General features: G+C 43.6%; 1 protein-coding gene across 2 annotated transcripts in view; it reads right to left on the reverse strand.

Moving 5' to 3' along the window:
• Positions 1-3,894: 3,894 nt before the first annotated feature.
• The window catches only part of gabrb2a (gamma-aminobutyric acid type A receptor subunit beta2a), a 107,759-nt gene continuing 86,407 nt past the window's right edge, over positions 3,895-25,246 (reverse strand). Inside the window, exons 8-10 of one of the 2 annotated variants that reach the window (XM_031789612.1) lie at positions 9,646-9,890; positions 9,180-9,320; positions 3,895-6,189 (exon numbers count right to left, since the gene is read on the reverse strand). In XM_031789612.1, the coding sequence (XP_031645472.1) occupies positions 5,803-6,189; positions 9,180-9,320; positions 9,646-9,890 (773 nt within the window). In that variant the 3' untranslated portion in view covers positions 3,895-5,802. The remainder of the gene's footprint in view (positions 6,190-9,179; positions 9,321-9,645; positions 9,891-25,246) is intronic. The other variant, XM_031789613.1, reaches the window with a different exon arrangement.

The following is a 25,246-nucleotide window of genomic DNA, read 5'->3' on the forward strand; positions in this document are numbered from 1 at the left end:
TGGAGCCTGGTTCACCATATAGTTCTATACATAAATAAGTCAAATCCCTTGGTTTCCCTTTGCCCCGCTGAAGAGCACACATTTCCTATACCTTTACTGCTACAGTACATGGACTGCTTTCGTGAAAACAATTCTCTATCATGTTCAAATATTCGGGACATGTAAAAGAAGGGGGAGGAGAACTCTCCCATCTCCTTTCCTAAGGGCCCGATTCAGATTTAGGACATGTACGCCTTTTACTAAGGGCCCGATTCAGATTTAGGACATGTACACCTTTCCTAAGGGCCCGATTCAGATTTAGGACATGTACACCTTTCCTAAGGGCCCGATTCAGATTTAGGACATGTACGCCTTTTACTAAGGGCCCGATTCAGATTTAGGACATGTACACCTTTCCTAAGGGCCCGATTCAGATTTAGGACATGTACACCTTTCCTAAGGGCCCGATTCAGATTTAGGACATGTATGCCTTTCCTAAGGGCCCGATTCAGATTTAGGACATGTACACCTTTCCTAAGGGCCCGATTCAGATTTAGGACATGTACACCTTTCCTAAGGGCCCGATTCAGATTTAGGACATGTACACCTTTCCTAAGGGCCCGATTCAGATTTAGGACATGTACGCCTTTCCTACGCACTTCTTAGTAGTTGGTATTCAGACTTACCTTATGCAGGTGCGTAACGGGCTTTGCAGGCGTGGTTCCTTTGCGCGCTTATGATGTAATTCAACCAACGAAAATCCTCCCACTTGCTGGCCAACAGATATTCTTGTGGAGTTTGCGTTTCAATAGGGTTTTCAGCACATTTCTCTAAAGCCTTCCCTTTCATTTGAGCTTTCTCGACAGACACTAGAATACATGGAGAGAACGGGTCACAATATCAGGGACCAATGAAAGAAAGCAATGTAGGCCTAAATACACAAATATTAGTCTCCCTTTCAGCACTAATTGTTTGATCGTATATTATTTAGGGTTAGGAAAATATTTAAAAAAAAAACTGTGGTTTGATTCATCCTGAAAGTTGCAAAATTCATTAGATCAATACATTAAATATTTTGAATGTGATAACAGTGTACAATCGGGGTTGGCCAGTATTCCTATAAAACGACCCTAATAACCCTCACTAACCATGGAACTGATGACTGAGGTCCAGTCATCGGGAACCGTGCACAAGGCTCCAGGTTTAAACAGCTACATATGGTCTTGCGTTACATAATGATTCAAATAGGCCACATGTCCCACATTATTGCCCAACTTGTAATGCGTTAGCCTGATATGACCCACTATAGCTAGAGATCCTCAGGAACAACCACAGCAACGTGACAGAGGAAAGAAAGGTCAACTAACAATGGAATGGAATGATACAAAATGTAAGGAAACTAACACTAAAGTTATAAATGTAAGGAAACTAACACTAAAGAGACAGTTATAAATGTATGTGGGTTTAACTGATGGGGGCTACTGATAGTGGCTAATATTTAACATGATAAAAAAAATTATGAATACAGTGAAAAGTCCGGGCATATAATTAAAACATTCTAGAAATCATTAATCAACTTGGTGCATGGCTACAGAAGCCTACAGCTTGGCAGTGTACTGGTATGTGTGCATGGCTACAGAAGCCTACAGCTTGGCAGTGTACTGGTATGTGTGCATGGCTACAGAAGCCTACAGCTTGGCGGTGTACTGGTATGTGTGCATGGCTACAGAAGCCTACAGCTTGGCGGTGTACTGATATGAGTGCATGGCTACAGAAGCCTACAGCTTGGTCGGTGTACTGGTATTTGTGCATGGCTACAGAAGCCTACAGCTTGGCGGTGTACTGGTATGTGTGCATGGCTACATAAACCTACAGCATGGCGGTGTACTGGTATGTGTGCATGGCTACAGAAGCCTACAGCTTGGCGGTGTACTGGCATTTGTGCATGGCTACAGAAGCCTACAGCTCTTATCAATAGCTCTTATCAACAGCTCTTATCAATGGCTCTTATCAATGGCTCTTATCAATAGCTCTTATCAATAGCTCTTATCAATAGCTCTTATCAACAGCTCTTATCAATGGCTCTTATCAACAGCTCTTATCAATAACTCGTAGCAATCGCTCTTATCAATAACTCTTATTAACGGCTTTTATCAATAGCTCTTATCAATCGCTCTTATCAATAGCTTTTATCAATAGCTCTTATCAACAGCACTTATCAATAGCTCTTATCAATAGCTCTTATCAACAGCTCTTATCAATAGCTCTTATCAATAGCTCTTATCAACAGCTCTTATCAACAGCTCTTATCAATAGCTCTTATCAATAGCTCTTATCAATAGCTCTTATCAACAGCTCTTATCAATAGCTCTTATCAATAGCTCTTATCAATAGCTCTTATCAACAGCTCTTATCGATGTGTAAACAACAGTCATGGAGAATGGTGTTATTTCTATCAGGAAAACAAAGTAGATGCTGTTCCACTCGGAGCCAACCGGTTTCTGGACCTTATTCATCGTTTCATCGCTCGTAAAGTTGGTGGAATAAAGTCAAGGTCAGAATATGATTTATCTGTCGATGCACCTCATGCTTAATTTCAAGGTCAGAAAACGCATAGAAAGAAAAGTACATAAAAAGGGAATTGCGTTCCTTTTACGCATGCTTAACTCGGGTCGGAGTTCTCCTCAAATGAATAGGCCTGGGATTGACTGAATAGGCCTGGGATTGATTGAACAGGCCTGGGATTGACTAAACAGGCCTGGGATTGACTGAATAGGGATGGGATTGACTAAACAGGCCTGGGATTGACTGAATAGGCCTGGGATTGACTGAATAGGCCTGGGATTGACTGAATAGGCCTGGGATTGACTGAATAGGCCTGGGATTGACTGAACAGGCCTGGGATTGACTGAATAGGCCTGGGATCAACTGAATAGGCCTGGGATTAAGTATTTCAATGCAGCCGCTCCACAACAGTAGTTGTCATATCAGAAGTAGGGAGGAGAGGGAATGGATGGATCCAGTTCGAGTGGTGGTGGGTGTGGAGGAAGGCAGTGAGTGTGTGAGAGGGTGCGGTGGAGTCAGAGGGATCTCTCTCTACTCTTGGCTTGTTGTGAGTGAGGTTGGGACGGGGAAGGAGGGTTGCCTGTCTGTCCGTCTGTCTGTCAGGCCCGTTGGGTACCCAAGGACAATGGGCAACAGTGAGTCCAGCGAATGTCTGGATGGCTCTCTGCTGGATGGCTAGGGATGGTTGACTGGCTGGAAAGCTGGATCAGGCTCCACACGGAGTCTTTTTATTTCTACTTTGCACATTCTTCCATTGCAAAACTACCATTCCAGTATTTTACTTGCTATATTGTATTTACTTTGCCATCTTGGCCTTTTTTGCCTTTACCTCCCTTCTCACCTCATTTGCTCACATTGTATATAGACTTGTTTATACTGCATTATTGACTGTATGTTTGTTTTTACTCCATGTGTAACTCTGTGTCGTTTTATCTGTCGAACTGCTTTGCTTTATCTTGGCCAGGTCGCAATTGTAAATGAGAACTTGTTCTCAACTTGCCTACCTGGTTAAATAAAGGTAAATAAATAATAAAATAATAATGTCCCAGCCCCACACCATAACAACCCCACTACTACCTGACTGGATGGATGCACTGCTGTATTCTGAACCCATGAGAGAGAGAGAGAGAGAGAGAGAGAGAGAGAGAGAGAGAGAGAGAGAGAGAGAGAGAGAGAGAGAGAGAGAGAGAGAGAGAACGAACACACAGAGAGAGAGAGAGAGAGGATTACATCTGCAGCCCTCATTTGCTTGTTCCCTCCCAAAGCCTCTATATACATACAGTCTCTCCCAGGTACTGTACATACAGTCTCTCCCAGTCTTATCATGCATTCGGGAAATGAACTAATATATAGGCTGAATTGAGTTTTAATTGAATTTAGGTACATCTTCATAATGGCTGACAATCAATACACAAGTTATTTACATGAGTCATTATTATGAAATATTACAATTGGAATTTACAGGAACTTTGTAGAAAATATGATGATGATGCGTCATGGCAACGTGGTTGATTCACCTCGGGTCCTGTCACAGTCATTTCTGGAGAGAAACAAATGGTTTTGAGCCATGCATAAAAAGACAGTTGTTTTATTAGAGTCTGGTAGATGGTAGTGGTAGAGCTTCTGTTTCCTCGCTGCCAAGTAGCTGCTTTTAAAAGTAGAAAGAAACGGGAAAAAATGAGAAATATAAACAAAGAAAAAACTCCAAGTACAAAGTACAGTGTCAGGAAAAATTATATATATATTATTTCCTTCAACGAATTTAAGATTTTTTCTTTTTATAATCTGGCCACGGTACATTTTACCTGTTAGTTAGACTGCAAAAAACAACAACAGACCCATTTAAATATATAATTCATTCATAATATTTATACATCTGGCTTTTCATGAATATTTAGTTTATAAAAATGGACCATGTCCTTTACAACATGATTTTTAAAACATTATATCTACAATTCATCAAAACATAAAACCTAATCACAATGGAACGTGTCAAAGTTCTAGAACCAATCAACTCTATTGATATGATTGTGGATTACTAGATTTATGCAGGAACTTTCATTACAATGAAAGATGGGCTTAGCTCTCTTGATGTCCATCAGCAATGTAAATAAGCACCCCCCTGGGTAATAAATAAATAAAGCCATTCTCTCCCCTTAATGCCACCCACACTGGCAATGCAGAGGCGAGGGTTACACAGTACTGTCTCTCTCTTTTAAACCAGGGCAGTTTGATGTGATGGACTACGAGATTCTGTCAGTACAACAAAGTCAGGTCAAAAACACTTGGCAGGTCAGAGCTTCAAGATCCATGGTCGTACCATACCTTTTACATATGAAACCTTCATGGGAACTTCAATGGCCAGAATGGATGATGGGTCATGATCTCTAGGTTAAAGGTCACGAACCCACAAATTGGCAGGACAGAAACGGCAACACTGAAGACCCATTGGAATGTCCATAGAGAAGAGTGCCCCCTATTGACCATCTGCGGTACTATCACTTACAGTAGCCCATTGTTGTTGGTCCCCAATTGAACCCCAAGCTCAGCCTAAGCTACAGTATGGGGGGTGAAAAGAGTTCTGCAGACACTCTTTGCTACACAGAAGAAAAAACCTCAACTAGTTAAAAACTCAAATGCTTTGTGCTCCATCGATAAAGATGGAGACGCAGCAGAAATGAAATAGAAGCATGCTTTTTAAAGAATGTTTTTGTATTACAATAACTACAGGAAAATAGTTTAATCAAGGATGAACCCCTTTAAAACCCTTGAGAAAAGGTTTCCTGGATGCAGATAGCTCGGCTATGAACAAAATACATAGACTAAAACTAAACAAATCCTTAAAGTATATGCAAACACAAGCATAAATATTTGATCCACAGAGAGTTAAGCTACAAATGACAAATATTAGAATGATATATTGACATTTCTTCAGGATTAGGCACCATGTCTGTCTGTCTTGTCTTTTTAAAATCTCTCCTCTCCTCTGTCAGTCATTAGAGGTTATTCCCAGATCATAAGAGTGTCACGGCAGATAGATGCTGTAGAAGAAGTGTTCAGGTGTAGAGCTCCTTCCTTCCAAAACTATTTTTCTCACATTTCTTTAACAATGAATCAGCAAAATAATAGGTGCGCTCTCTCTCTCCCTCTGTCTCTCTCTGTCTCTCTCTCTCTCTCTCTGTCTCTCTCTCTCCCTCTCTGTCTCTCTCTCTCTCTCTCTCTCTCTCTCATCAATGATATCCCTCTCTCTCTCTCTCCTTAGTGAGCGTAGTAGAGCCAGTAGATCACGTTAAAGAAGGAGAACACGGTAGGGAAGATCATCCTGGACCACTTGTCGATAGAGTTCACATCAGCCAGGTCAGGGATGTTGACCTTGAGCTGCGAGGCCCGTCTCCGTAGGCGGGACTTCTTCTGGGTGGCGTGGCGCTCCAGTGCGCTGTGAGGTCCACCACCGTAGTTCTGTCGGGCCATGGCGGCCCTGCGGTACTGCAGCGTGGAGCTATCGTAGGCCAGCATGGTGTTGCGCGGGTCACCCAGACCCCCAGGGCCCAGGGACCTGGACAGCTCAGGAGGAACACCCCCCATCTCATTCTTCATCTCCAGGGAACCAAACAGGATGTTGTCATCAGTCAGGGAGGTGGTCATCTATGATAGGAGGACGGGGGGAGGAAGAGGAGGGGCCGTGAGAGGAAGTGAATGTAGGCAAGGTTCATACGTCATCATAATCTATCCTTACTTAAAATATTTAAAAGAAGGCTATATTTACGGATAGATAAAATGAGGCATGGTTCATAGGTCATCTTATTCTTAAATAATCTATGTTCACTTAAAATACTTGAAAGGTCTATCTTTATGGTTAATTAAAAGGCACTATGTGTGCTTTAATAAGAATGTGTTTTTCTCTTAGTTATTAATTGACGGGTTCATCACGTACAGTATAGTTCTGTCGTTGTACTAATGGGCCACATTTGATTTACAGTAGCAATGTAGAGCATAGTGTATTTACCATAAAATGTCATATTTAATTATAGATTATATTTATATAAATCAATAGCTAGTCATTACACATAAGTATATGAAGATACAATAAATATATATATATATATATCTCTCTCTATATATATATATATCTATATATATATATATATATATATATATATATATATATATATATATATATATATATATATATATATATATATACAGTACCTGTCAAAAGTTTGGACACACCTACTCATTCAAGAGTTTTTCTTTATTTCTACTATTCTCTACATTGTAGAATAATAAAACTATGAAATAACACATATGGAATCAAGTAGTAACCAAAAAGTGTTAAACAAATCCAAATATATTTTATATTTGAGATTCTTCAAACTAGCCACCCTTTGCCTTGATGACAGCTTTGCATACACTTTGCATTCTCTCAACCAGCTTCATGAGGTAGTCACCTGGAATGCATTTAAATTAACAGACGTGCCTTGTTAAAAGTTCATTTGTGGAATATCTTTCCTTCTTAATGCGTTTCAGCCAATCTGTTTTGTTGTGACAAGTTAGGGATGGTATACAGAAGATAGCCCTATTTGGAAAAAATACCAAGTCCACATTATGGCAAGAACAGCTCAAATAAGCAAAGAGAAATGATAGTCCATCATTACTTTAAGATGGTCAGTCAATCCAGAAAAGTTTCTTCAAGTGCAGTCACAAAAACCTTCAAACGCTATGATGAAACTGTCTCTCATGAGGACCGCCACAGGAAAGGAAGAGTTACCTCGGCTGCAGAGGATAACTTCATTAGTTATCAGCCTCAGAAATTGCAGCCCAAATAAATGCTTCACAGAGTTCAAGTAACCGACACATCTCAACCTCAACTGTTCAGAGGAGACTGTGTAAATCAGGTCTTCATGGTCAAATTGCGGCAAAGAAACCACCACTAAAGGACACCAATAAGAAGAAGAGACTTGCTTGGGCCAAGAAACATGAGCAATGGACATTAGACTGGTGGAAATCTGTCCTTTGGTCTGATTTTGAGATTTTTGGTTTCAACCGCCGTGTCTTAGTGAGATGATCTCTGCGGATGATCTCTGCATGTGTGATTCTCACCGTGAAGCATGGAGGAGGCGGTGTGATGGTGTCGGGGTGCTTTGCTGGTGACACTGTCTGTGATTTATGTAGAATTCAAGACACACCTTACCAGCATGGCTACCACGGCATTCTGCAGCGATACGCCATCACATCTGGTTTGCACTTAGTGGGACTACAATTTGTTTTTCAACAGGACAATGACCCAACAAACCTCTAGGTTGTTTAAGGGCTATTTGACCAAGAAGAAGAGTGATGGAGTGCTGCATCAGATGACCTGTCCTCCACAATCACCTGACCTCAACGCAATTGAGATGGTTTGGGATGAGTTGGACCGCAGAGTGAAGGAAAAGCAGCCAACAAGTGCTCAGCATATGTGGGAACTCCTTCAAGATGGTTGGAAAAGCGTTCCAGGTGAAGCTGGTTGAGAGAATGTCAAAGCTGTGCAAAGCTGTCATCAAGTCAAAGGGTGGCTACTTTGAAGAATTGTTGGTTACTACATGATTCCATGTGTTATTTAATTGTTTTGATGTCTTCATTATTATTCTACAATGTAGAAAATAGTAAAAAATTAAGAAAAACTCTTGAATGAGTAGGTGTGTCCAAACTTTTGACTGGTACTGTATGTATGTATATAAATACAAATCAACAGTTTCTCATGGAGAAATCATCTTCATTGTCATGTCAGAATTTCAGCCAGCATGTGGTTAACATTCTGTCTAGTCAGAACAAGACAAACCAAGTAAACAAACAACGTAAACAAAAGGAAGAAATGTGAGAGGATAAAAGGTTGAGAGAAATAGTAATAAGGAAATATTGCAAAGATGAAGGAGAGGTTAAGGTTGATATTTCAGGGGTCAAAGGTAGGTTTAGGTTAGGAGAGACGTTGTGGACACTGAGGAAGTGGATCGGATCAGAAGTTTCTTCATCCATAGCCTGACTTCTGAAGCAAACAAAACATCTCTAACTAAAAAAATATTTTCAAACTTGTTAGTTGAAAAAACGAATTCTCAATGAGATCTGTTGTTTGTACTCTGTTTCAAGGCCACTCAGTTGGACAAAATAAACATCTCTCTTTTTCTTCTCTGTTAGGCTGAGCGATAATATGTCACTAACCATCTCATTTCCATTCAATTGCTTCACTTGTTATTTAGGAGTGTTATCAATTGACCTCAGATATACATTTTTCTGTCACACCAATATTAACTTTGGAGTAGCTTGCAATGACAACCAGCATTTCCTGTCCCTTCATTTTTTAGGTTTCCCATCAATTTAAGGTGTATAATATTTTGACTGAGATGTAGGCTGCGTCCCAAACGCTGTAATTGACTTAACAATGACGTTGACGTGTTTGTCAGGAGAATGCATGAAGAGCAAATCAAGAGAAGGGAAAAAAACACAATGGTGGGAAGTGATGATTAAAGTTGCCTTTAAAAATCTATAGAATCAAATTAAAGAAATGCACAAAAAATACTACAGTATTTTCCTCTGATCGGGGGAGTTGATTCAGATTGATGACATTTGTTAAAGTTTTGACTTTCAAAACCTTCCAGTACCTTATTTCTTTGCTCGCCTAGTCCTAATGCGGCATCGTCCACAAAGATGGGATCCCACATCGTGTCATACGCGTCAATTTCCCTCTGTTTCATTCTGGCATACAGAGCATCATCTCTCTGAACTACATTTCCCACCATCCACTGCAAGCATACAAAATCAGCACTGTTACCATGGAGAAATCGCAGCTTGCTGTCAGATGTTGTCAGATCCTGGTCTAACTATTAAAGATGTATTTTCATTGAACTGTGGTTGACAGATACACATGGCTACACCAATGGGACAGGGAGGTATAGTTGAGCCCTAGTAAAGGACATCAAGTCAACAGTTGATCACAGAAGCATCACATAAACCTTGAGAGAAAGAATAACCTGTGTTCTCCAACTGCATCCGACACCACATTACACCATCAACACAACCTCTCTAGAACAATCTGTCCCTACTCCCTTCCTATCCGGAGACACCTACCTTATTGGGGTCGGGTCGGAGTTTCTCGTTGTTGACGACGGCTAGTTTCTCGGCGGCCCTCTTCTGCCTCTGGGGCCCCCGTCCGAAGAAGATGTAGTTGACGAAGGCGTACTCCAGCAGGGCCAGGAAGACGAACACGAAGCAGCCCATCAGGTACATGTCAATGGCCTTGACGTAGGGGATCTTAGGGAGCGTCTCTCTCAGATGGGTGTTGATGGTGGTCATGGTCAACACCGTGGTGATACCTGGAGATCACATTTTACCTTTACAATCACTGCAATCACCAAAATAATGGATCAATTATTATGTGTCAGGTGTGTGTCAGGTGTGTGTCAGGTGTGTTTCAGGTGTGTCTCAGGTGTGTGTCAGGTGTGTTTCAGGTGTGTCTCAGGTGTGTGTCAGGTGTGTTTCAGGTGTGTCTCAGGGCTGTGTCAGGTGTGTCTCAGGGCTGTGTCAGGTGTGTGTCATGTGTGAGGTGTGTCTCAGGTGTGTGTCATGTGTGTGTCAGGAGTTTCAGATGTGTGTCAGGTGTGTGTCAGGAGTGTGTCATGTGTATGTCAGGGGTGTGTCAGGTGTGTGTCAGGTGTGTGTCATGTGTGTGTCATGTGTGTGTCAGGTGTGTCTCAGGTGTGTGTCAGGTGTGTCTCAGGTGTGTGTCAGGTGTGTCTCAGGTCTATGTCAGGTGTGTCTCAGGTCTATGTCAGGTGTGTCTCAGGTGTGTCTCGTGTGTCTCAGGTGTCTCAGGTGTGTCTCAGGTCTATGTCAGGTGTGTGTCAGGTGTGTGTCATGTGTGTCAGGTGTGTGTCATGTGTGTCTCAGGTGTGTCTCAGGTGTGTCTCAGGTGTGTGTCAGGTGTGTCTCAGGGCTATGTCAGGTGTGTCTCAGGGCTATGTCAGGTGTGTGTCATGTGTGTGTCAGGTGTGTGTCAGGTGGGTCTCAGGTGTCTCGGGTGTGTCTCAGGTGTGTGTCAGTTGTGTCTCAGGTGTGTGTCAGGTGTGTCTCGGGTGTGTGTCAGGTGTGTGTCATGTGTGTGTCAGGTGTGTCTCAGGTGTGTCTCAGGTGTGTCAGGTGTGTCTCAGGTGTGTGTCAGGTGTCTCACGTGTATCTCAGGTGTGTGTCAGGTGTCTCAGGTGTCTCAAGTGTGTGTCAGGTGTGTGTCAGTTGTCTCAGGTGTGTCTCAGGTGTCTCAGGTGTGTCTCAGGTGTCTCAGGTGTCTCAGGTGTGTCTCAGGTGTCCCAGGTGTGTCTCAGGTGTGTCTCAGGTGTGTCTCAGGTGTCTCAGGTGTGTCTCAGGTGTCTCAGGTGTGTCTCAGGTGTGTCTCAGGTGTGTCTCAGGTGTGTCTCAGGTGTCTTAGGTGTGTCGCAGGTGTCTCAGGTGTGTCTCAGGTGTCTCAGGTGTGTCTCAGGTGTGTGTCAGGTGTCTCAGGTGTGTCTCAGGTGTGTGTCAGGTGTGTGTCAGGTGTCTCAGGTGTGTCTCAGGTGTCTCAGGTGTGTGTCAGGTGTGTCAGGTGTGTCTCAGGTGTGTGTCAGGTGTGTCTCAGGTGTGTGTCAGGTGTGTCTCAGGTGTGTCTCAGGTGTCTCAGGTGTGTCTCAGGTGTGTGTCAGGTGTCTCAGGTGTGTGTCAGGTGTCTCAGGTGTCTCAGGTGTGTGTCAGGTGTCTCAGGTGTGTCTCAGGTGTGTGTCAGGTGTCTCAGGTGTCTCAGGTGTCTCAGGTGTGTGTCAGGTGTCTCAGGTGTGTCTCAGGTGTGTCTCAGGTGTGTCTCAGGTGTGTGTCAGGTGTCTCAGGTGTCTCAGGTGTGTGTCAGGTGTGTGTCAGGTGTCTCATGTGTGTCTCAGGTGTGTCTCAGGTGTGTGTCAGGTGTCTCAGGTATGTCTCAGGTGTGTCTCAGGTGTGTCTCAGGTATGTCTCAGGTGTGTCTCAGGTGTGTCTCAGGTGTGTCTCAGGTGTGTCAGGTGTGTGTCAGGTGTGTCAGGTGTATCTCAGGTGTGTGTCAGGTGTGTGTCGGGTGTGTTTCGGGTGTGTCTCAGGTGTGTGTCTAGTGTGTCTCAGGTGTGTGTCAGGTGTGTGTCTAGTGTGTCTCAGGTGTGTGTCAGGTGTGTGTCTAGTGTGTCTCAGGTGTGTGTCAGGTATATGTCAGGTGTGTCTCAGGTGTGTCTCAGGTGTGTCTCAGGTGTGTCTCAGGTGTGCGTCAGGTGTGTCTCAGGTGTGTGTCAGGTGTGTGTCAGGTGTGTGTCAGGTGTGTGTCTAGTGTGTCTCAGGTGTGTGTCAGGTGTGTGTCTAGTGTGTCTCAGGTGTGTCTCAGGTGTATGTCAGGTGTGTCTCAGGTGTGCGTCAGGTGTGTCTCAGGGCTATGTCAGGTGTGTCTCAGGGCTATGTCAGGTGTGTGTCATGTGTGTGTCATGTGTGTCTCAGGTGTGTCTCGGGTGTGTCTCAGGTGTGTGTCAGGTGTGTCTCAGGGCTATGTCAGGTGTGTCTCAGGGCTATGTCAGGTGTGTGTCATGTGTGTGTCAGGTGTGTGTCAGGTGTGTGTCAGGTGGGTCTCAGGTGTCTCGGGTGTGACTCAGGTGTGTGTCAGTTGTGTCTCAGGTGTGTGTCAGGTGTGTCTCGGGTGTGTGTCAGGTGTGTGTCAGGTGTGTCAGGTGTGTGTCATGTGTGTGTCAGGTGTGTGTAAGGTGTGTAAGGTGTGTAAGGTGTGTATCAGGTGTGTGTCAGGTGTCTCAGGTGTGTCTCAGGTGTGTCTCAGGTGTGTCTCAGGTGTGTCTGAGGTGTGTGTCAGGTGTCTCAGTTGTGTGTCAGGTGTGTCTCAGGTGTGTGTCAGGTGTCTCAGGAGTGTCTCAGGTGTGTGTCAGGTGTCTCAGGTGTGTCTCAGGTGTCTCTCAGGTGTGTCTCAGGTGTCTCAGGTGTGTCTCAGGTTTCTCAGGTGTGTCTCAGGTGTCTCAGGTGTGTCTCAGGTGTGTGTCAGGTGTCTCAGGTGTGTGTCAGGTGTGTGCCAGGTGTCTCAGGTGTGTGTCAGGTGTGTCAGGTGTGTCTCAGGTGTGTGTCAGGTGTCTCAGGTGTGTCTCAGGTGTCTCAGGTGTGTCTCAGGTGTGTCTCAGGTGTGTGTCAGGTGTCTCAGGTGTGTATCAGGTGTCTCAGGTGTCTCAGGTGTGTGTCAGGTGTCTCATGTGTGTCTCAGGTGTTTGTCAGGTGTCTCAGGTATGTCTCAGGTGTGTCTCAGGTGTGTGTCTCCGGTGTGTGTCAGGTGTGTGTCAGGTGTGTGTCAGGTGTGTCTCAGGTGTGTCTGGTGTGTCTCAGGTGTGTGTCAGGTGTATCTCAGGTGTGTGTCAGGTGTGTGTCGGGTGTGCGTCAGGTGTGTTTGGTGTGTCTCAGGTGTGTTTCAGGTGTGTGTCAGGGGTGTCTCAGGTGTGTCTCAGGTGTGTGTCATGTGTGTGTCAGGAGTTTCAGATGTGTGTCAGGTGTGTGTCAGGAGTGTGTCATGTGTATGTCAGGGGTGTGTCAGGTGTGTGTCAGGTGTGTGTCATGTGTGTGTCATGTGTGTGTCAGGTGTGTCTCAGGTGTGTGTCAGGTGTGTCTCAGGTGTGTGTCAGGTGTGTCTCAGGTCTATGTCAGGTGTGTCTCAGGTCTATGTCAGGTGTGTCTCAGGTGTGTCTCGTGTGTCTCAGGTGTCTCAGGTGTGTCTCAGGTCTATGTCAGGTGTGTGTCAGGTGTGTGTCATGTGTGTCAGGTGTGTGTCATGTGTGTCTCAGGTGTGTCTCAGGTGTGTCTCAGGTGTGTGTCAGGTGTGTCTCAGGGCTATGTCAGGTGTGTCTCAGGGCTATGTCAGGTGTGTGTCATGTGTGTGTCAGGTGTGTGTCAGGTGGGTCTCAGGTGTCTCGGGTGTGTCTCAGGTGTGTGTCAGTTGTGTCTCAGGTGTGTGTCAGGTGTGTCTCGGGTGTGTGTCAGGTGTGTGTCATGTGTGTGTCAGGTGTGTCTCAGGTGTGTCTCAGGTGTGTCAGGTGTGTCTCAGGTGTGTGTCAGGTGTCTCACGTGTATCTCAGGTGTGTGTCAGGTGTCTCAGGTGTCTCAAGTGTGTGTCAGGTGTGTGTCAGTTGTCTCAGGTGTGTCTCAGGTGTCTCAGGTGTGTCTCAGGTGTCTCAGGTGTCTCAGGTGTGTCTCAGGTGTCCCAGGTGTGTCTCAGGTGTGTCTCAGGTGTGTCTCAGGTGTCTCAGGTGTGTCTCAGGTGTCTCAGGTGTGTCTCAGGTGTGTCTCAGGTGTGTCTCAGGTGTGTCTCAGGTGTCTTAGGTGTGTCGCAGGTGTCTCAGGTGTGTCTCAGGTGTCTCAGGTGTGTCTCAGGTGTGTGTCAGGTGTCTCAGGTGTGTCTCAGGTGTGTGTCAGGTGTGTGTCAGGTGTCTCAGGTGTGTCTCAGGTGTCTCAGGTGTGTGTCAGGTGTGTCAGGTGTGTCTCAGGTGTGTGTCAGGTGTGTCTCAGGTGTGTGTCAGGTGTGTCTCAGGTGTGTCTCAGGTGTCTCAGGTGTGTCTCAGGTGTGTGTCAGGTGTCTCAGGTGTGTGTCAGGTGTCTCAGGTGTCTCAGGTGTGTGTCAGGTGTCTCAGGTGTGTCTCAGGTGTGTGTCAGGTGTCTCAGGTGTCTCAGGTGTCTCAGGTGTGTGTCAGGTGTCTCAGGTGTGTCTCAGGTGTGTCTCAGGTGTGTCTCAGGTGTGTGTCAGGTGTCTCAGGTGTCTCAGGTGTGTGTCAGGTGTGTGTCAGGTGTCTCATGTGTGTCTCAGGTGTGTCTCAGGTGTGTGTCAGGTGTCTCAGGTATGTCTCAGGTGTGTCTCAGGTGTGTCTCAGGTATGTCTCAGGTGTGTCTCAGGTGTGTCTCAGGTGTGTCTCAGGTGTGTCAGGTGTGTGTCAGGTGTGTCAGGTGTATCTCAGGTGTGTGTCAGGTGTGTGTCGGGTGTGTTTCGGGTGTGTCTCAGGTGTGTGTCTAGTGTGTCTCAGGTGTGTGTCAGGTGTGTGTCTAGTGTGTCTCAGGTGTGTGTCAGGTGTGTGTCTAGTGTGTCTCAGGTGTGTGTCAGGTATATGTCAGGTGTGTCTCAGGTGTGTCTCAGGTGTGTCTCAGGTGTGTCTCAGGTGTGCGTCAGGTGTGTCTCAGGTGTGTGTCAGGTGTGTGTCAGGTGTGTGTCAGGTGTGTGTCTAGTGTGTCTCAGGTGTGTGTCAGGTGTGTGTCTAGTGTGTCTCAGGTGTGTCTCAGGTGTATGTCAGGTGTGTCTCAGGTGTGCGTCAGGTGTGTCTCAGGGCTATGTCAGGTGTGTCTCAGGGCTATGTCAGGTGTGTGTCATGTGTGTGTCATGTGTGTCTCAGGTGTGTCTCGGGTGTGTCTCAGGTGTGTGTCAGGTGTGTCTCAGGGCTATGTCAGGTGTGTCTCAGGGCTATGTCAGGTGTGTGTCATGTGTGTGTCAGGTGTGTGTCAGGTGTGTGTCAGGTGGGTCTCAGGTGTCTCGGGTGTGACTCAGGTGTGTGTCAGTTGTGTCTCAGGTGTGTGTCAGGTGTGTCTCGGGTGTGTGTCAGGTGTGTGTCAGGTGTGTCAGGTGTGTGTCATGTGTGTGTCAGGTGTGTGTAAGGTGTGTAAGGTGTGTAAGGTGTGTATCAGGTGTGTGTCAGGTGTCTCAGGTGTGTCTCAGGTGTGTCTCAGGTGTGTCTCAGGTGTGTCTGAGGTGTGTGTCAGGTGTCTCAGTTGTGTGTCAGGTGTGTCTCAGGTGTGTGTCAGGTGTCTCAGGAGTGTCTCAGGTGTGTGTCAGGTGTCTCAGGTGTGTCTCAGGTGTCTCTCAGGTGTGTCTCAGGTGTCTCAGGTGTGTCTCAGGTTTCTCAGGTGTGTCTCAGGTGTCTCAGGTGTGTCTCAGGTGTGTGTCAGGTGTCTCAGGTGTGTGTCAGGTGTGTGCCAGGTGTCTCAGGTGTGTGTCAGGTGTGTCAGGTGTGTCTCAGGTGTGTGTCAGGTGTCTCAGGTGTGTCTCAGGTGTCTCAGGTGTGTCTCAGGTGTGTCTCAGGTGTGTGTCAGGTGTCTCAGGTGTGTATCAGGTGTCTCAGGTGTCTCAGGTGTGTGTCAGGTGTCTCATGTGTGTCTCAGGTGTTTGTCAGGTGTCTCAGGTATGTCTCAGGTGTGTCTCAGGTGTGTGTCTCCGGTGTGTGTCAGGTGTGTGTCAGGTGTGTGTCAGGTGTGTCTCAGGTGTGTCTGGTGTGTCTCAGGTGTGTGTCAGGTGTATCTCAGGTGTGTGTCAGGTGTGTGTCGGGTGTGCGTCAGGTGTGTTTGGTGTGTCTCAGGTGTGTTTCAGGTGTGTGTCAGGGGTGTCTCAGGTGTGTGTCAGGTGTGTCTCAGGTGTGTGTCAGGTGTGTCTCAGGTGTGTGTCAGGTGTGTCTCAGGTGTGTGTCTGGTGTGTCTCACGTGTGTGTCAGGTGTGTCTCAGGTGTGTGTCAGGTGTGTCTCAGGTGTGTCTCAGGTGTGTGTCAGGTGTGTGTCAGGTGTGTGTCTCAGGTGTGTGTCTCAGGTGTGTGTCTCAGGTGTGTGTCAGGTGTGTCTCTCAGGTGTGTGTCTCAGGTGTGTGTCAGGTGTGTCTCAGGTGTGTCTCAGGTGTGTCTCAGGTGTTTGTCAGGTGTGTGTCAGGTGTGTGTGTCTCAGGTGTGTGTCAGGTGTCTCAGGTGTGTGTCAGGTGTGTGTCAGGTGTCTCAGATGTGTGTCAGGTGTCTCAGGTGTGTCTCAGGTGTCTCAGGTGTGTCTCAGGTGTGTGTCAGGTGTCTCAGGTGTCTCAGGTGTGTCTCAGGTGTGTGTCAGGTGTCTCAGGTGTGTCTCAGGTGTGTGTCAGGTGTGTGTCAGGTGTCTCAGGTGTGTGTCAGGTGTCTCAGGTGTGTCTCAGGTGTGTCTCAGGTGTCTCAGGTGTGTCTCAGGTGTCTCAGGTGTCTCAGGTGTGTCTCAGGTGTGTCTCAGGTGTCTCAGGTGTGTCTCAGGTGTGTGTCTCAGGTGTGTGTCTCAGGTGTGTGTCAGGTGTGTCAGGTGTGTCTCAGGTGTGTCTCAGGTGTGTGTCAGGTGTGTCTCAGGTGTGTGTCAGGTGTGTCTCAGGTGTGTGTCAGGTGTGTCTCAGGTGTGTCTCAGGTGTGTGTCAGGTGTGTGTCAGGTATGTGTCTCAGGTGTGTGTCTCAGGTGTGTGTGTCAGGTGTGTCTCAGGTGTGTGTCTCAGGTGTGTGTCTCAGGTGTTTGTCAGGTGTGTCTCAGGTGTTTGTCAGGTGTGTGTCAGGTGTGTGTGTCTCAGGTGTGTCTCAGGTGTCTCAGGTGTCTCAGGTGTGTCTCAGGTGTGTGTCAGGTGTCTCAGGTGTGTCTCAGTTGTGTGTCAGGTCTCTCAGGTGTCTCAGGTGTCTCAGGTGTGTTTCAGGTGTGTGTCAGGTGTATCTCAGGTATGTGTCAGGTGTGTGTCGGGTGTGTGTCAGGTGTGCATCAGGTGTGTCAGGTAGGTCTCAGGTGTGTGTCAGGTGTGTGTCAGGGGTGTCTCTGGTGTGTGTCAGGTGTGTCTCAGGTGTGTGTCAGGTGTGTCTCAGGTGTGTGTCAGGTGTGTCTCAGGTGTGTCGCAGGTGTGTGTCAGGTGTGTGTCAGGTGTGTGTCTCAGGTGTGTGTCTCGGGTGTGTGTCTCAGGTGTGTGTCTCAGGTGTGTGTCTCAGGTGTGTGTCTCAGGTGTGTGTCTCAGGTGTGTGTCAGGTGTGTCTCAGGTGTGTCTCAGGTGTTTGTCAGGTGTGTGTCAGGTGTGTGTGTCTCAGGTGTGTGTCAGGTGTTCAAAGGAGTCTAAATCAGCTACAGTTTCTATCTGATTATATATGTGATAACGGACCAGAATAACCCTGTGTCCTCCTGGTACAGGGTCGGGAACCAGCCAACTGTGACATGAGTAGTAAACAAGTGCATAGTAGCGTTGTAGTTTGGCACCTTTATAGACCTAATGAACCCAAACGGACATATAGATCCTCATTCTACAGAGTTAATGAACCCATACGGACATATAGATCCTCATTCTACAGACCTAATGAACCCATACCTACATATAGATTCTCATTCTACAGACCTAATGAACCCATACGGACATAGAGATCCTCATTCTACAGACCTAATGAACCCATACGGACATATAGATTCTCATTCTACAGACCAAATGAACCCACACGGACATATAGATTCTCATTCTACAGAGTTAATGAACCCATACGGACACATAGATCCTCCTTCTACAGACCTAATGAACCCATACGGATATATAGATCCTCATTCTACAGACCTAATGAACCCATACGGACATATAGATCCTCATTCTACAGACCTAATGAACCCATATGTGTGTGTGTATGCGTGCATGCCTACATGCGTGCGTCTGTGTGTGCATACGTGTGTATCTGAGCATTGGGTCTCTGTTCAAATTCCAGGGGACCAACCACATGTTTCAGGAAGCTACAGACCCCGTGTCTGTAGATATAAGAAGCAGCCCAGTGTTGTCCCAAAAGACACTCTATTCCCCACATAGTGCACTACTTTTTCTAATTAGATCCCAATGTGGGTTCTGGTCAAAGGTTAAGCACTATATAGGGAATAGGGTGTAATTTGGTACGCAGCCTTGGTATTCGTCACGGCACGATTCACCTGTGTTATTAGACCAATACACCCACTGTGTTTGATACATTAGTCACCTGTGTTAAAAGACCAATACACCCACTGTGTTTCATACTCTAGTCATCTGTGTTATTAGACCAATACACCCACTGTGTTTGATACATTAGTCACCTGTGTTAAAAGACCAATACACCCATTGTGTTTGATTCGTTAGTCATCTGTGTTATTAGAGGCGCTCATTAGGACAATAAAGGGTCAATAACAGACACAGGTCAATGGACTGAGACGCTCATTAGAACCTTATCCTCATCAAGTATATGACATCATTTTCGGCCAATAATCTAGGCTACTGTATCACAAATCATTCACAGTACGAACATGATTGTTATTAGGATCAAGGTGCAAAGGATCTATCTAACTGCAATCGTAGCTGGTTTAGGGTAGAATATGAATGATTCTATTCTTTCTTTCATACGTCACCTATGACAACAACGTATGTTCTAACACTATGACAACAACGCATGTTCAAACACTATGACAAACACGCATGTTCTAACACTATGACAACAACGCATTTTCTAACACTATGACAACAACGTATGTTATAACACTATGACAACAACGCATGTTCAAACACTATGACAACAACGCATGTTATAACACTATGACAACAACGTATGTTCAAACACTATGACAACAACGCATGTTCTAACACTATGACAACAACGCATGTTCTAACACTATGACAACAACGTATGTTCAAACACTGACAACAACGCATGTTCTAACACTATGACAACAACGCATGTTCTAACACTATGACAACAACGCATGTTCTAACACGATGACAACAACGTATGTTCAAACACTGACAACAACGCATGTTCTAACACTATGACAACAACGCATGTTCTAACACTATGACAACAACGCATGTTCTAACACGATGACAACAACGCATGTTCTAACACTATGACAACAACGCATGTTCTAACACTATGACAACAACGCATGTTCTAACACTATGACAAAAACGCATGTTCTACACTATGAACAACAACGTATGTTCTAACACTATGACAACAACGCATGTTCTAACACTGGCAACAACGTATGTTATAACACTATGACAACAACGTATGTTCTAACACTATGACAACAACACATGTTCTAACACTATGACAACAACGCATGTTATTACACTATGACAACAACGTATGTTCTACACTATGACAACAACGTATGTTATAACACTATGACAACAACGTATGTTCTAACACTATGACAACAACACATGTTCTAACACTATGACAACAACGCATGTTATAACACTATGACAACAACGCATGTTCCAACACTATGACAACAACGTATGTTCTAACACTATGACAACAACGCATGTTCTAACACTATGACAACAACGCATGTTCTACACTATGACAACAACGCATGTTCAAACACTATGACAACAACGCATGCTCTAACACTATGACAACAACGCATGTTCTACACTATGACAACAACGCATGTTCTAACACTATGACAACAACGCATGTTCTAAACTATGACAACAACGCATGTTCTACACTATGACAACAAAGCATGTTCAAACACTATGACAACAACGCATGTTCTAACACTATGACAACAACGCATGTTCTAACACTATGACAACAACGCATGTTATAACACTATGACAACAACGCATGTTCAAACACTATGACAACAACGCATGTTCTAACACTATGACAACAACGCATGTTCTACACTATGACAACAACGCATGTTCTACACTATGACAACAACGCATGTTCTAACACTATGACAACAACGCATGTTCTAACACTATGACAACAACGCATGTTCTAACACTATGACAACAACGCATGTTATAACACTATGACAACAACGCATGTTCTAACACTATGACAACAACGCATGTTCTAACACTATGACAACAACGCATGTTATAACACTATGACAACAACGCATGTTATAACACTATGACAACAACGTATGTTATTACACTATGACAACAACGCATGTTCTAACACTATGACAACAACGCATGTTCTACACTATGACAACAACGCATGTTCTAACACTATGACAACAACGCATGTTCTACACTATGACAACAACGCATGTTCTACACTATGACAACAAAGCATGTTCAAACACTATGACAACAACGCATGTTCTAACACTATGACAACAACGCATGTTCTAACACTATGACAACAACGCATGTTATAACACTATGAACAAACGCATGTTCAAACACTATGACAACAACGCATGTTCTAACACCATGACAACAATGCATGTTCTACACTATGACAACAACGCATGTTCTACACTATGACAACAACGCATGTTCTAACACTATGACAACAACGCATGTTATAACACTATGACAACAACGCATGTTCTAACACTATGACAACAACGCATGTTATAACACTATGACAACAACGCATGTTCTAACACTATGACAACAACGCATGTTCTAACACTATGACAACAACGCATGTTATAACACTATGACAACAACGCATGTTATAACACTATGACAACAACGTATGTTATTACACTATGACAACAACGCATGTTCTAACACTATGACAACAACGCATGTTCTAACACTATGACAACAACGCATGTTCTAACACTATGACAAAAACGCATGTTCTACACTATGAACAACAACGTATGTTCTAACACTATGACAACAACGCATGTTCTAACACTGACAACAGCGTATGTTATAACACTATGACAACAACGTATGTTCTAACACTATGACAACAACACATGTTCTAACACTATGACAACAACGCATGTTATTACACTATGACAACAACGTATGTTCTAACACTATGACAACAACGCATGTTCTAACACTATGACAACAACGTATGTTATAACACTATGACAACAACGTATGTTATAACACTATGACAACAACACATGTTCTAACACTATGACAACAACGCATGTTATTACACTATGACAACAACGTATGTTCTAACACTATGACAACAACGCATGTTCTAACACTATGACAACAACGTATGTTCTAACACTATGACAACAACGCATGTTCTAACACTATGACAACAACGCATGTTCTACACTATGACAACAATGCATGTTCTAACACTATGACAACAACGCATGTTCTAACACTATCACAACAACGCATGTTCTAACACTATGACAACAACGCATGTTCTGACAACAACATTTGTTATAACACTATGACAACAACGCATGTTCTACACTATGACAACAACGCATGTTCTAACACTGACAACAACGCATGTTCTACACTATGACAACAACGCATGTTCTAACACTGACAACAACGTATGTTATAACACTATGACAACAACGCATGTTCTAACACTATGACAACAATGCATGTTCTAACACTATGACAACAACACATGTTATAACACTATGACAACAACGTATGTTCTAACACTATGACAACAACGCATGTTCTAACATTATGAACAACAACGTATGTTCTAACACTATGACAACAACGCATGTTCTAACACTATGACAACAACGTATGTTCAAACACTATGACAACAACGCATGTTCTAACACTATGACAACAACGCATGTTCTACACTATGACAACAACGCATGGTCTAACACTATGACAACAACGTATGTTCAAACACTATGACAACAACGCATGTTCTACACTATGACAACAACGTATGTTCAAACACTATGACAACAACGCATGTTGTACACTATGACAACAACGCATGTTCTAACACTATGACAAAAACGCATGTTCTACACTATGAACAACAACGTATGTTCTAACACTATGACAACAACGCATGTTCTAACACTGACAACAACGTATGTTATAACACTATGACAACAACGCATGTTCTAACACGATGACAACAACGTATGTTCTAACACTATGACAACAACGCATGTTCTAACACTATGACAACAACGTATGTTCAAACACTATGACAACAACGCATGTTCTAACACTATGACAACAACGCATGTTCTACACTATGACAACAACGCATGTTCTAACACTATGACAACAACGTATGTTCAAACACTATGACAACAACGCATGTTCTAACACTATGACAAAAACGCATGTTCTACACTATGAACAACAACGTATGTTCTAACACTATGACAACAACGCATGTTCTAACACTGACAACAACGTATGTTATAACACTATGACAACAACGTATGTTCTAACACTATGACAACAACACATGTTCTAACACTATGACAACAACGCATGTTATTACACTATGACAACAACGTATGTTCTAACACTATGACAACAACGCATGTTCTAACACTATGACAACAACGTATGTTATAACACTATGACAACAACGTATGTTATAACACTATGACAACAACACATGTTCTAACACTATGACAACAACGCATGTTATTACACTATGACAACAACGTATGTTCTAACACTATGACAACAACGCATGTTCTAACACTATGACAAAAACGTATGTTCTAACACTATGACAACAACGCATGTTCTAACACTATGACAACAACGCATGTTCTACACTATGACAACAATGCATGTTCTAACACTATGACAACAACGCATGTTCTACACTATCACAACAACGCATGTTCTAACACTATGACAACAACGCATGTTCTGACAACAACATTTGTTATAACACTATGACAACAACGCATGTTCTACACTATGACAACAACGCATGTTCTAACACTGACAACAACGCATGTTCTACACTATGACAACAACGCATGTTCTAACACTGACAACAACGTATGTTATAACACTATGACAACAACGCATGTTCTAACACTATGACAACAATGCATGTTCTAACACTATGACAACAACACATGTTATAACACTATGACAACAACGTATGTTCTAACACTATGACAACAACGCATGTTCTAACATTATGAACAACAACGTATGTTCTAACACTATGACAACAACGCATGTTCTAACACTATGACAACAACGTATGTTCAAACACTATGACAACAACACATGTTCTAACACTATGACAACAACGCATGTTCTACACTATGACAACAACGCATGGTCTAACACTATGACAACAACGTATGTTCAAACACTATGACAACAACGCATGTTCTACACTATGACAACAACGTATGTTCAAACACTATGACAACAACGCATGTTCTACACTATGACAACAACGCATGTTCTAACACTATGACAACAACGTATGTTCAAACACTATGACAACAACGCATGTTGTACACTATGACAACAACGCATGTTCTAACACTATGACAAAAACGCATGTTCTACACTATGAACAACAACGTATGTTCTAACACTATGACAACAACGCATGTTCTAACACTGACAACAACGTATGTTATAACACTATGACAACAACGCATGTTCTAACACGATGACAACAACGTATGTTCTAACACTATGACAACAACGCATGTTCTAACACTATGACAACAACGTATGTTCAAACACTATGACAACAACGCATGTTCTAACACTATGACAACAACGCATGTTCTACACTATGACAACAACGCATGTTCTAACACTATGACAACAACGTATGTTCAAACACTATGACAACAACGCATGTTCTAACACTATGACAACAACGCATGTTCTAACACTATGACAAAAACGCATGTTCTACACTATGAACAACAACGTATGTTCTAACACTATGACAACAACGCATGTTCTAACACTGACAACAACGTATGTTATAACACTATGACAACAACGTATGTTCTAACACTATGACAACAACACATGTTCTAACACTATGACAACAACGCATGTTATTACACTATGACAACAACGTATGTTCTAACACTATGACAACAACGCATGTTCTAACACTATGACAACAACGTATGTTATAACACTATGACAACAACGTATGTTATAACACTATGACAACAACACATGTTCTAACACTATGACAACAACGCATGTTATTACACTATGACAACAACGTATGTTCTAACACTATGACAACAACGCATGTTCTAACACTATGACAAAAACGTATGTTCTAACACTATGACAACAACGCATGTTCTAACACTATGACAACAACGCATGTTCTACACTATGACAACAATGCATGTTCTAACACTATGACAACAACGCATGTTCTACACTATCACAACAACGCATGTTCTAACACTATGACAACAACGCATGTTCTGACAACAACATTTGTTATAACACTATGACAACAACGCATGTTCTACACTATGACAACAACGCATGTTCTAACACTGACAACAACGCATGTTCTACACTATGACAACAACGCATGTTCTAACACTGACAACAACGTATGTTATAACACTATGACAACAACGCATGTTCTAACACTATGACAACAATGCATGTTCTAACACTATGACAACAACACATGTTATAACACTATGACAACAACGTATGTTCTAACACTATGACAACAACGCATGTTCTAACATTATGAACAACAACGTATGTTCTAACACTATGACAACAACGCATGTTCTAACACTATGACAACAACGTATGTTCAAACACTATGACAACAACGCATGTTCTAACACTATGACAACAACGCATGTTCTACACTATGACAACAACGCATGGTCTAACACTATGACAACAACGTATGTTCAAACACTATGACAACAACGCATGTTCTACACTATGACAACAACGCATGTTCTAACACTATGACAACAACGTATGTTCAAACACTATGACAACAACGCATGTTGTACACTATGACAACAACGCATGTTCTAACACTATGACAAAAACGCATGTTCTACACTATGAACAACAACGTATGTTCTAACACTATGACAACAACGCATGTTCTAACACTGACAACAACGTATGTTATAACACTATGACAACAACGCATGTTCTAACACTATGACAACA

The sequence above is a fragment of the Oncorhynchus kisutch genome, linkage group LG15 (assembly GCF_002021735.2).
Source record: "Oncorhynchus kisutch isolate 150728-3 linkage group LG15, Okis_V2, whole genome shotgun sequence".
NCBI classification, from domain to species: Eukaryota; Metazoa; Chordata; class Actinopteri; order Salmoniformes; family Salmonidae; genus Oncorhynchus; species Oncorhynchus kisutch.